This window comes from Thunnus thynnus, chromosome 12, assembly GCF_963924715.1.
Source record: "Thunnus thynnus chromosome 12, fThuThy2.1, whole genome shotgun sequence".
NCBI classification, from domain to species: domain Eukaryota; kingdom Metazoa; phylum Chordata; class Actinopteri; order Scombriformes; family Scombridae; genus Thunnus; species Thunnus thynnus.
The window spans coordinates 24,142,246-24,155,234 of NC_089528.1; the positions used below are offsets into that span (position 1 = coordinate 24,142,246).

General features: G+C 39.7%; 1 protein-coding gene across 1 annotated transcript in view; it reads right to left on the bottom strand.

Moving 5' to 3' along the window:
- Positions 1-544: 544 nt before the first annotated feature.
- ak5 (adenylate kinase 5) overlaps positions 545-12,989 on the bottom strand; it is a 99,474-nt gene continuing 87,029 nt past the window's right edge. Inside the window, exons 11-14 of the mRNA XM_067606472.1 lie at positions 11,883-12,046; positions 3,806-3,922; positions 3,073-3,267; positions 545-1,352 (exon numbers count right to left, since the gene is read on the bottom strand). Of these exons, the coding sequence (XP_067462573.1) occupies positions 1,278-1,352; positions 3,073-3,267; positions 3,806-3,922; positions 11,883-12,046 (551 nt within the window). The 3' untranslated portion in view covers positions 545-1,277. The remainder of the gene's footprint in view (positions 1,353-3,072; positions 3,268-3,805; positions 3,923-11,882; positions 12,047-12,989) is intronic.

Genomic DNA, 12,989 nt, shown 5'->3' on the forward strand with positions numbered 1-12,989 from the left:
CACATCAAAAGTAACAAGACACTGAAAACACTTTGACAGAATAACGTCAGACTGGCTGCTTTGGGTTTGAAGAGAAACAATGAAAGACAGAATATTTATCACCTTTTTTGCCTCTTGAAACAAGAGAAACAGACTTTTTTTTATTTGTTTTTTTCAAATTGTGCTGTTAAAGATGATTTTTTCTTTTTAATAGAGTGAAAAGCAATCTGAAGTCAGGAGGATGTGAAAATGTTCAATGTTTTCTACATTTTTGTGTAACTTGTGACCATCATCCCGTTTCCTCTGTGCCACCAGCTGCTGCAGTTAAAGGTCACTTTGCTGATGTTGGATCCGTCAACAGGACACATGAAAAACCTCTTTGTGCATTTCACATGAGGGTCCGGATGCTTTTCTCCCTTTGTCACCTTTCATATCATTCCTGTTCCTCTTTGTTAAGAGCTTCTCACCAGCAGATGGGGCTATCAGATCAGCTGTGATCATTTCCCATCCTCTCTCTCTCTCTCACACATACACACAAAACACCAAAACACACACTGAAAAATACTCCATTTAGCAAATGCACTGGCTTTATTGAATGTTAAATACCAGACTCAAACAACCTGTACGATGAGCTCGGAAACATACAAATGCAATATTCGTAAATACTCTTTTTCTGCTTTTTAGTTAATGCTCAAAAGGCAGTTAAGCTTGATTGTAATTCTTGCATGCTTGTTACAATATAAAGCACGATGCTGTGCCGGAGAGCATGAACTCACACGCACTCAACACACACACACATACACACACTGACATTTTCACTTTCCAGCGAGGCGAGAACTCTCTCTCGGTTCCTCGGGGGAAATGGAGATATTTCCCCCCACATTTAGCTAGAAACATGCTCTCAGTCACAGCAGGGAATGCTATTTTCTCAGTACAGTTATCTGCCTCGGTCCGGCAGTTGGCAGCATATATTGAGGTCAATGTAAGAGAGAGAGAGAGAGAGATAAAGAGAGAGAGAGACAATGCAAGTAGGTGAAGCAGACAACCGGGCGCTTCGTCATTGTCAAAAGCAGAAAGAGGTTTCACTGATTGCTGGGAACATCAGGTGGGACATGCATACCACTGGAGTTCAATGAGCGTACTGTATGTCAGGTGCAGGTTATGAGGGCGAGTCTCCTCGGAGTGATACGGCAGAGAGAGGGAGGGAGAGAGAGAGAGAGGGGGGGGGGGGGTCTTTACAGGTGGACCTCCAGGACAGAATATGTTGGTGGGGGGTTGCGGTGTGAAGGTTGTAGTAATCAGAAGGTTGAACAGGAATCCGTCGCCTGGCAGATCTGGGCGAACACTTCCTCCGGCGACCTCTCGGCATCAATCTGCAGACGGGGAGACAAACCGGTTGAGACGAGGCCTTTCGAAAGCCATCAGAGTCTTAACGTGTACGTCTTGGGGACAGCAGTCTGCTGCGGCGCAACCTCCGCGAGCTCACAGCAGACTGATGACCTCAATACCTGTGGTGACATTTAAGCACACACACACACATACGCACACACACTCCGACACCTGATGTGGCATTTAAACGTTCAAAACAGCTCATTTTAAAAGAACAGTTCGCCCCCAAGAACAGAGTCTGCGATTATCCACTCACCCTCGTGTCAGTGTAAACGTCATCGGACGTCAGTGAAGTGTGTGCTTAGCCTTCCCTCACTACTGTAGTTAACGGCAACATCTATCTAGTCTCTGAGATAGAGATTACCACCGACTGTAGTAACTGTTTTTTGTGTAAAAGCTTGGAAAAGAGGGCTGATTATGCACATACTTGATATGTTCATTTTTAACCATGACTCCAGGGATGTCAGTGGTTTGTTGGTCCGCTGCTTTGGTCCAGACTGAAATATCTCAACATGTATCGGATGGATTGCCATGAAATTTTATACACACATCCACGATCCCCAGAATATGAATCTTACTGACTTTTGGAGACGTCCTGATTTTTCCTCTGGCGCCATCATGAGAACATTTGCGGCTCAGATTAAAATATCTGAACAACTATTGAATAAATTGCTATGAAAGTTTGTACAGATGTTCATGTTTTCTTCTAGCGTCGCCATGACGTTGACATTTTTGAATGAAAAATCTCACCATCTGGATAATGATAATAGCTTCATTTGTATGAACTCCTTTCATACATGAAATGCAGCTCAAGGTACTTCCTATAAATCACATTAAAAATCAAGGCACTTAAATCAAAGGTTGCAAACAAGCAGTAAGGTTTCATCTTTCTTCTCCTGACTTTTCATCTAGCGTCAAAAGTTTGTCCAATACTTTGTTTTAGTACCAAAAACCACCTGCAAACCTTTTTCCCATCAGCCTCTGCTGTATTTTGTGTATAGTTCTAATTAACAAATGCTCTAAACTAAGATAGATAACATGGTAACCACCGTTAGCATGCTAGTGTGACCATAGTTCAGCCTCACAGAGCCCGTAGCATTGCTGTAGACTCTCAGACTACGGCATTTCTTAGTTTGTGTAATCCCATGCAGGAATTTTTGTATGCACAAAACTATTAAAAACTTAACTGTCATGCATTATAATCCTTTAAACAGCTCATGAAACCTGATTTAAGTCACATTTGTACTATGGGTCCATCATTATTTGCTATATTTTATTTAGCAATCTCATCATACGCACACTTAATTTTCTATCTTCTTACAGAATGATGTACAAAAATTATGGGAGCTATTGAGGTAAATATTGGGTGACTTTTGGACCCAGAATGCATCTGTTTGAGTCCCAAAATAAGATGTTTTTATCTTTTATCTGCACACAAGGTAAAAAAGGACTTTGTAGAAATGTGTTTTGGTGGTCTGACCAATTTAAGTTTTGAATGAGATTAATTGGGTATAAATAATAAGTTAATTCTCATCTGAGTGGAGAATTGTTCCTCTGAGAGCAGTAAGCCTCGGTGGGAATTGAAGTCCTAACCTTTACAGTTAAGTCTGATGCTCCACATTATCGATTTGCACAGGAAAAACATTCACACACACTCACACACACACACTCACACACACTCTCTTTTTAAATAGACAATCTTACCGTGTGCAGAAGCCTCCTGCGTTCATAGTGAGCTACCACCGGCTGGCTGTCGCTGTGAAAGCTCTCAGCCCTCTGGTACTGGTCTCTGTCTGATGCGGGATGGAAGCTGGAGCTGGATCTCCCGCGGCACTGCAGACGACTGGACATGGTGTCCGGTGAGCAGTTCAGCAGGAGAACTGTGCCCGGATCCCCCATCTGACACACGACACAGAGAGAGGAAAGTTAGCAACAAGTCCAGCTGACAGCAGTGAAACATCTGTCCTGTTCAGAGATGTGATTGTAGGTTTTCTCTGCTCCAATAAAGTCCTTTCAATAAACAGTAAATGTCACTGTTCTGTCTGTGTCAGTGTGTCTGTAAACTGTCACTTTACACCAGTAAAAATAGACATTTCTGCCCATTTTGTTTAACTGGCCTTAGCAAATCATTGTCTTTCTGAACACGTCATTTCTTTTTGTCTTGCAACCCCGTTTTCTACCATTATTTCCAGACTTTTTGGTTGTTCTAGTTAAACTCCTGCATCAACACTATGAGTCACGTTTAATCAACGTTTTCACGCTGATGTCAGCGCTGCCTGTCAAACGCATCAAATGAGTCGACCGTTTCTTCTCCTTCTGTCTTCTCTCCGCATTTTACACTCATTTAACATCTTGTGTCTAATGGTTGATCACTTTTTTTTTTCTTCTTTTATTCATGTTCCCTGCTGTTTCTGTCTCATCACTCCGGTGCTCTGACCTTTGCCTCGTATTCCTCCGCCTGTCTCAGGTCTCTGGGGAAACCGCTGATCACAAGACCTTTCCCCTGTCGTACCGACGACGCCACCGCATCACACAGCAGCTCCATTAGTGTGTCCTGGAGATCACACACACACACAACATACAAACATTAGTCACCATGTAAACACAAACATATATGAATAAACATATGCTCATATTTGTTACATTCCTGTACACTTCATGGCTGTCTTGAATCATTACCTAATCTTAAAGGCTCTTATCTAGTTTAAATCTATTATAAACTAGTATTTTTGTATCCTTTCTATCTTGATACTGAAAAATGTGGGTCATGGTAGTTTCTCTGGCACAGATCTATATAAATAAATATAACAGAGCTGCTACATGTTACATGTATGTGTAGTCTGTAGTGTGCAAAGCAGCAGGGTCCATACATAATGAACAGAGAACTGAAAGACTGGACGGTTTAATCAGGAGCCTCTTGGGTCATTTTTTCTCCTGCAGCCCTTCTTGTGCAGTAATCAGTCATGCATATATGCATTCATACGGGCTCATTTACTGTATATAAATAGCCTTTTATACAGTATATCCAAGTATATGTGTTGACAGTTAGATATGTGTTTATATGCTGTATGTAGGGTTCGAGACTGCGGGGTTGCTAGTTTGAATGCAGACCTGATTACGAAAATGTGTGTGAGGAATATTAATTAGAAATAAAGTCAGATCTTTAAAGTAGAAAATATCAAACAGTTCTAGCTTGTCGTTTGTGAGGATTTGTTGTTATTCTTGGTCCAGTTTCATCATAAATTCAGTATGTTTGAAACAGGCAATTTGATGACATCACCTTGGGCTGTGATTGACAAACTGTGATTTTTCATTGTTTTCAGGCAATTTATGAACCAAATGATTGATCGATTAAATCAAGAAAATGCTGCAGATTAAGTGATAATGAAAATAATCAGTAGTTGCAGCCCTAGTAGACTTGAGTCTCTAGTTGAGGGTAATATTGTGTTTATTGGCTTCTTTGTGCTATTATTTTCCTGTAATACTGACTTAATTGGAAACTGACTTGCTTTTGTCACGTACAGAATAGACAATCACATTCATATTTTCTCTATAAACTGTATATTCAACAAAGCGTTCGAGGAACAATTCAACTCACAGCAATTAGTTTATGTGATAGCTTTCTATAGTGTACAATTCATATCATAATTACATACAGACATGCTGAGCTCCTGTTCTACTGTTTATGTTGCTGCACTTTGCTGCTCTCATCTCTGATGGATGATCATCAGTTACTTATTCTATCAGTGTGACCGTCTGGCCCCGCTTATGATTGAATGCCACATTACGGCTTTATTAAAGATTTGATCTGCTGTACCGAAATTAGGACTTCATGTACGTTCACAAAGTTTACAAAGTGCTTTGACGGACAAAGCAGAAGCAGGATACTCAGAAACAATTATAACAACAGACAGCCAAACAATAAGGCTGTGCAGACACTCCTCCAACCCAAATACAATGGAAGTGAATGGATTTTTTTTTTTTTTGTGGGACTCAAATTATTAAAAAATACACTTAAAAAAATCTTTTTTTTACCCCAGAAACAGTGTTGCTGTCACTCTGGATAATCCACAGTCCTTGCTGTGAACAGTTTTCATACGATGCTATTTATTTGGTAGAAACCAGCTCCATTTAAAAACACAACAAGGTTTGATTCACCTTCACTTAATTGGCGAATACTTAATTAAAGAATGTCGTCCTTCAGAAATTATAACTAATAGCAGAAACATGTAATTCTGGACTTTTTAAAATATCACTTATCTCTGATATTTTTACAGAAAAATATATCTTATAAAAGAGTTTGTGCATGCAAGAACAGTTAAATTATTATTTCATTGGAACTAAACTCACTACAGTCAGTTTATGTTCAGCTGAATATTTCATAAATGACTTGCAAACAGCTCCTGGTGGCAGCAGATATTCTTAAAGATTTATATTTCAAACTCTCCACTGCTCAACAACACATATTTCAGTCAATGGTTTTCATCTCTCGTCTCATCTTTTCTTTCTCTTGGAGGCGGCTGCCCTAACTGAGCCCAATTGTTGCTGCAGGTTAGAGTGAAACGCGGCCTGCTCATCCACTGAACTGCTGCTGTTGTGAGTGTTTTATGCTGCTCTTTTCTTTCCAAGATTTCAACTGATAGAAGTTGGTGGTGGGAGAAGCAGGCCTGGTGACTCGTCTGTCTCAGTCCACAGATCAGCTCGGGGAAACGTGGGCAGAGAAACGTACATGAGTAACAACCAGCGCTGAAGTCTCCTTAACAGAGGCATTAAATCATCTGTGACTTTTATCTACTCCTGCTGCAGACTAAAGAAGTGTAATATCGACGGGCTCTGACAGTTTTCATATTTTCACAACAGACAGGGGTAAAAAAATCCAAGAGAAGCATCTAGTGAAGAAGTAATATATCACAAATCTTGTCATGGCAGGTTTGTTTTTTGGCTTGAGAATGAAGTTTTTTTTTTAGTCTTTGTAGGAGAAATGTGTTGACATCAGCAGGTTTGGGTGGAGGCACAAGAGGAGTGTTTTATACTGTACATGGACAGTTTTCTTACAATCAGACAGAGTTTTGAGGCTAGAAATCTCACTGTTGTTGATTAACAACTTCATCCAGCAGATTTTAGAAGCTGGAGCCAATGAATATTTGGCTTTGTTGCTTGATCAATCACTTCATGCTGGAGAGCAGGACTTTTGTCTCCCCCTTCTGGCAGTGAGAGAAATTACAAAAACACTGTTGACACGTGCTTACGTCTGGTCCATCACTGCTGTCGGATGACATGACTTGTTTCACTATCAGAATTTGATCCATTTGGTCTGATAACATTTGGAAAGTCTAGAAGAGCTGCACAATTAAAATTATTTTACCCCCATTCAAGTTAGCAGAGAGCTAACTGGAAGTTAGCTGCTTGGATGGCGGAAGTCTCTGGTGGGCATGCTCTGCCCATAGAGCCTGTGCAGTATGCATTCATCTGGCCAATGCGGGAACCTGACACCAGATTAAAAATGGGCTTAATCAGCATTGTGTGAACTCGTTTGGCAAAGGCTTAAAGGTAACAGTATGTAAAAGATCTATCTAAAAGTCATCCTGCACATTTCCAGGTCTACATTTGTATTCTGGGGCTCCACTGGAAATTCTTTGCATGATTTACAGTTCAAAAACTCCTTATTTATTTTATTCTGGCCCTTTACGCAGCCCCTAAGTTCTGCTTTAGCTTCTGTCTCTGTAAGGACCCCGTCCTGATGAGCCCACTAAACAAACAATAGTAGTAGGATTTCACTTCTTTTTCTTATTTTTTACTCGAAAACACATACATCTGTACATGTCCGAGGCTGAATCTGATCTGAAATATGCGAGTGGACAATGCGACCAACCTGTGGAACAACCTCAGTGACAAAGACTTCATTGCATTCATGAACAATTGATGTCATCACAAGGAGGAAGTAGAGATAACATTGTTGAAGCCCTGGTTTTTGACTTTCAGGGAGCATTTTTACATATGTTAACCTCAAGTTTTGGAACTTTGGAACTTTGACCATGTTTAACATAGATATCCAATATCATAACAGTATAAAAATAACAGAAACTCACAAAAAGCATTATATATCCCCTTTAAAGGATAAGCCTGGCATTATACTATGTTTTTCTTGTTGCCATGAAAAAGCTAAAAACCAACACAACTTTAGTTTGAGCTGTGACTGTGGCACTCAGACCAAAGCCCATTTTATTCTTACTGAAGATGTACATCTATAAAAACTGGTCACAAATATATAGTTTCTTTTTTAAAAAGGGCTCAGTATTTGCTAAAAACAGCTGGACACTGTAGTTTTTGGCAAACGTTACTCATACAGAAGTAAATAGTTATTCTATTCGTCGTTAGGGACCATTTTCAGCTGCGGATTAATACACATTTGGTGCTCTGATGAGTGTTTACAGTAGCAGAGGATTGATTTATAATGAAAGAACATGTCATCCATGTAATATGATTTGTTTTTAATAGCTTTTGGAAAACAATGAAGCTCTACAGCACAGAGGAATAAGATATATCAGGTTTTCGATACACAGACGATATGTGTCATTGTTGGTTTTGGTTTTTCAGGATTTGTTGTAGATAAAAAAAAATATTGCCAGTCTTACTCTTTAAACAATTAATCTATTATGTATTCTCCATTAATAGTCAAATCATTTCACAACTAGTTGACAGTTGTGTTTCCAAGTAACCAAACGGGCTGTGGTGACTTTATGAACATGACAAACATCCACGATCAGTAAATCCTCTGTGGACAGATAAAGGTTTAAAAAAAAAAAAAAAAATCATTTTCTGTGAGGTTTGACAAATTGTGAGCAGACATCAGTTTGTCAGGCGGAGTAAATAACACGCTGCCAGACTAAATGTCTTCTCAAATTTGTTGCGTGTAGAGTCCAATCAATATTTGTGACTCATTCAAACTGACGGTCATTTATAAGAGTGATGTACACAAACACACACACACGCCTCTGAACATGTGAAGCAGGATGTGTGTGCGTGAGTGATAGGCAGGGTGTATTTTGATGTGAAATGTCACAGACTCTATAACCGAGCAGTTCAATTAAAAAAGCACCCGAACAACCACAGGTATGACGCTGAGGATTAATAATCACCGGCAGCAAAATGGATCATGGTTCATAATCTCTGCAGCTGTAATGAGAAATGTGAATCGGGGAAAATGGGGACGAGAAAATAACAATTTGTCACCTCCACCTGCCACATGTCATGCCATAATGTGATTTAAGTCCCCTTGGGATGATATAAATATTTCAGGGGAAGGTGAGAAGTAAAATATTTACCTGCTACTTCGTACTTTTACAGGAGTAAATGGAACAGATGAGATGAACCGCTGGTAAATATGATGTGACCTTTGTTTTAGATGTCTTAGCAAATGATTTAATCAGTATTAATATTTAAGCCCCTCATTACCCATCATAAGTCTCTTGTTTGGACTGTATGGGGATGTACAGACTGTGGTTGATGGATGTCTTCCACACTCTCCTGTTAGTTTTGTTGCACCTTTTAAGGCACGACGTCTTACCGTAGCATTTTAACATGCTAACATTTGTATGAACCTATTTACTAGACTGTATAGTGCACTATATTTACTGTCAGTCATTTTCTGAGTCTCAGAATTTTGAAGGAGTGCAGACTGATTTATTAGTGCTGCAACTAACGATGATTTTCATTATTGATGGTTTAATTGTTTGGGCTATAAAGTGTCTGAAAATAGTGAAAGATGTCTGTTCTAACTATTAGAGCCCACGGTGACGTCTTCAAATATCTTTGTTTGGTGCGATCAACAGTCCAAAACACAAAGATATCGAGTCTGCTATCATGTATCAGAAAGAAAAGCTTCAAATCCTCAAATTTGGGAAGCTGTAACCAGGAATTGTTTGGAATTTCTGCTTAAAAAGCTTGATATTTTACAGATACAAAAATTACAGTTATGCAGCTCAACATCTCTCAGTGATGAGAGCAAAATGACGTTTTATAAGTGTCCAAAATCTCAATTTACTGCTCAGTATAGAGGAAACTATTGAGTGTGCATTATGTAGGGAATAGTAAATGAGTGAACAAGGGAGTGCTAGTGTCACATTCACAGAGGTGTTTTCAGTTACTCTGACTAATGAGACTCGTCGCGGGATTCATCCTCTGGGTGCAATGAACGTCTGTATAGAATTTCATGGCAATCCATTCAGTAATTGTCGAGATATTTTACTCTGGACTGAAGTGTTCAACTGACAGACAAAAGACTAAAAATTGCCGTCCCTAGAGCCGCCTTATCTGCATGGCTGAAATGTGTGATTATGATAATGAATAAATGCTTGGTGCCGAGTCCCATTGCATTAAAAATAATAATTGTATTATTTAGAGTGCTTGTGCTGCTTAGGATTTTAAAAATGTATGACTCCCTCAGTCCTCTGTGGACAATTGAAGCGCCTCATTAAACTTTATAGAAAAAGAGTCTTGGACATGTTGCCTTCAAGCTTAATATAAAAGTTAAACTTATGGAAACACATTAGCGGTTTAAACAGGCTACGGCCATCATGACAGTACTGGCGGTTTTCATAATATTGTGAGCTTGTTAACATAACCACTGGGAATTTTAATGAGCTGAAATCATCCATAATCTGAAAACTCAACCAGGTGTCTGGACTGAAGTTTAATTCGGCTCCTGGCTTGTGTGGCTGGAGTCGACTCTCCCCCTCGTTCCTGATGAACATGTTTACGACTTCTCAGAAAATGTGTTTTCCTCTGGGAGTGTTTGGAGTTGTAGATAATTTATCTGGTTTACCCAGTCTGTCAGTGAATTACTGTGGTGGTTTCCAGACTCAGACGGCCATGCCAGCTCTGTCTGGTATGCGTAATGTGCAATCTCCGAGAAAGCCATTTTGAGAACACTTGACTGTTAAATATTTCAGCTCCCTCTTTTATTTATTTCACTCGGCCCCAGGCAGGAAAACATGTTATAGATGGTCTATCAGTATTTTCTGAGCCTGAGAGCTGTTGTGTGCTTTATCTTTCTGCGTCTTTCAGCAATTTCTAACTGAATTTCATCATCAGCTGCATGTCTTTAAGAAATGGTAAGCTATAAGATTGCTTTTAAAAATTATTATCATTCAGTTTTGTGCCCGGAGCTCTTTGCTCTGTCCAGAGATCACCTGTCAATCAAACAGTGTGGGCGGTTCTGTGACATCTGCGTCCTCAGATTTTCTGCTTGTGCTTAATTCTCTATTTAGATTTTACTGTAAAGATTTCTCAGGAAGAAGGACAGGAGCCGTCAGATGCAAAAGAAATTGTGAGAATTTAACATGCTCAATTTGTGCATGAATACAGGCACTAAATGGCATAAAGAACACAGAAAAGACTTGGATCGGTTCTTGTTTAATCTAAACCCCTTAGGTAATATACGCTCATATAGATCTGTATATTGTGTCTAATCATCTTATCTTGACACATTTTTGGCTTAGTGATTCCTCCAAACTACATGTTTTTTGCATGTTCCACCCCCTACATATATTATATATATGTATACATACTATATGTATATGTATGTGTGTACTGTATATTGTTCTTTTATTTAATATGTCACAGAGCTCGAAGGCAACATGTTGATAATTCTTTTTCCATAAAGCAAGCATCCCATTATTGTTTTGTAAGGCTGTAACTAACAATTATTTTCATTATGAATTAACGTTGTGATTATTTTCTCAATTAACTGATTAGTCATTTGGTCTGTGAAATAAAAAAAAAGGCATTTACTATTTCTTAGAGCCTACAGTGATGCCTTCACTAATCAATGATCCACTAATCAATTTAATTGACTAATCATTGCAGCTCTATTGTCTTGTACATCGTTTCTCAGTGTGATATATTTCTAGAGACACGTCTGAATAAACCTCTCGATGCTGCCTTGGGAAGAACGCCAAGCTTGAAACAAGTTGCAGCCAGAATGGCAGCTGCTGATCGAAGCCTTTTCTCTGTTCTTCTTGCCATTTAGTTCCTGTATTTGTTCATTTTTACTGAGTTTTTTTCCACTAACTCACTTGGAAAACACTTTCCTGTAGACAACTGTAAAGATTTAACATTTCTAAAATGTTTTCAGAGCCTAGAAAACCTTTCTTTTGGGGTATTGCCTGTGTGTATCAGATGAGTCAGCAGATTCAGAGAAAGAGACACTAAATTGTTTTTTGGCAAATGTGCTGAGTGATCAGAGCAGCATCTTGTAAATCGGTATCCAGTTCCCATAACAAAGAGCCAAAGTCCTGACACAACCTGCTGCTCTTCTACTAGTTTTTGTAATTGAAAACAATCTTTCATTGAGGATTACAGTCATTTGTCTTTAGCGAAATTTCTTCCTGGGATCTATTGTCTATTGTAAAGATAAATGAGTAAATAAATGAGCTCTAGTTTCACTTAAGCTCTCTATACATCATGATTGTGGCACATAATCTTTGGCGGTATGACCGGAGCACCACACTGACCTCAGGCAGAGGCTCTCCTCTCTCCAGGACGTCCCGCAGGTGGCGTCCCCTGTCGCTGTGAGACTGCAGCTCGTTACACAGCAGGTCACCCAGGGTGACACGACGCAGGCCGAACCTCTCCTCCATCCGCTCACACTGCAGAGCCTTCCCTGAGCCTGGACCGCCTGAGAGCACAGACCACACACACACACACACACACACACACACACACACACACACACAAAAAACTTCATCTTCATCCTCACAGAGAGGTAATCACTGAGACAGAACATAAAATGAGACAAGGATGACGAGGAGGAAATTGACCGTTGAAAGAAGAACATGAAAGAGGGAGACAAAAGGAAATGGACGAGTGTGTGTGTGTGTGAGTGTGTGTGTCGATGTGAGAGAGATGTGAGTATTGATGGAAAAGGTGATGTGATGTGGGGGGAGCGGGCAGAGTTAAAGAGGGAGGACAGGAAAGAAGAAACAGATAGCAGGTGGGTAGATGAACTCTGTGTGTGTGTGTTTGTATTTGTGTGTATGTGTGTCTGAGTCATTGCCTGAGGCTCAGAGCCAGGTTATCACAGACGATTATCATCTTTTCTCCTCTAACTGAATCTACCTGCCCTAAAACCATGTTTTAACACCACACACACACACACACACACATACACACACACACACACACGATTCTACGTCTGTACTAATGAGGAACGTCATTGACAAAATGAATTCCCACACGTTAATACTCACAATATAGGCCTAATCCTAAACCTTACAGTAATAAGGGGAAAGCTGCACACTCATAACAGTCTTTTTGTTGTAGTTCTATGAATCAGCATTTCCATCTGACTAAAATAAACAACACTGCCAAAGTAAGCGTTCACCCAAACAAAAACATCAACAAGAACAAACCCCCACATGGGATTGTTGAACATTTCATTCCAAAACCACAAGCATTAATCTGCTGCTTCAACAGCCTCCAGTCCTCTGGCTCTCCACCAGATTTTGAAACCTGCCTGCAGGGATTTACTCCCATTCTGGCAGAAAAGCATCAGTGAGGTATTTAGCAATAATGCAGCGTTTATGTCGTATTGGAATTATTGGAATTATGAGATTACGGCT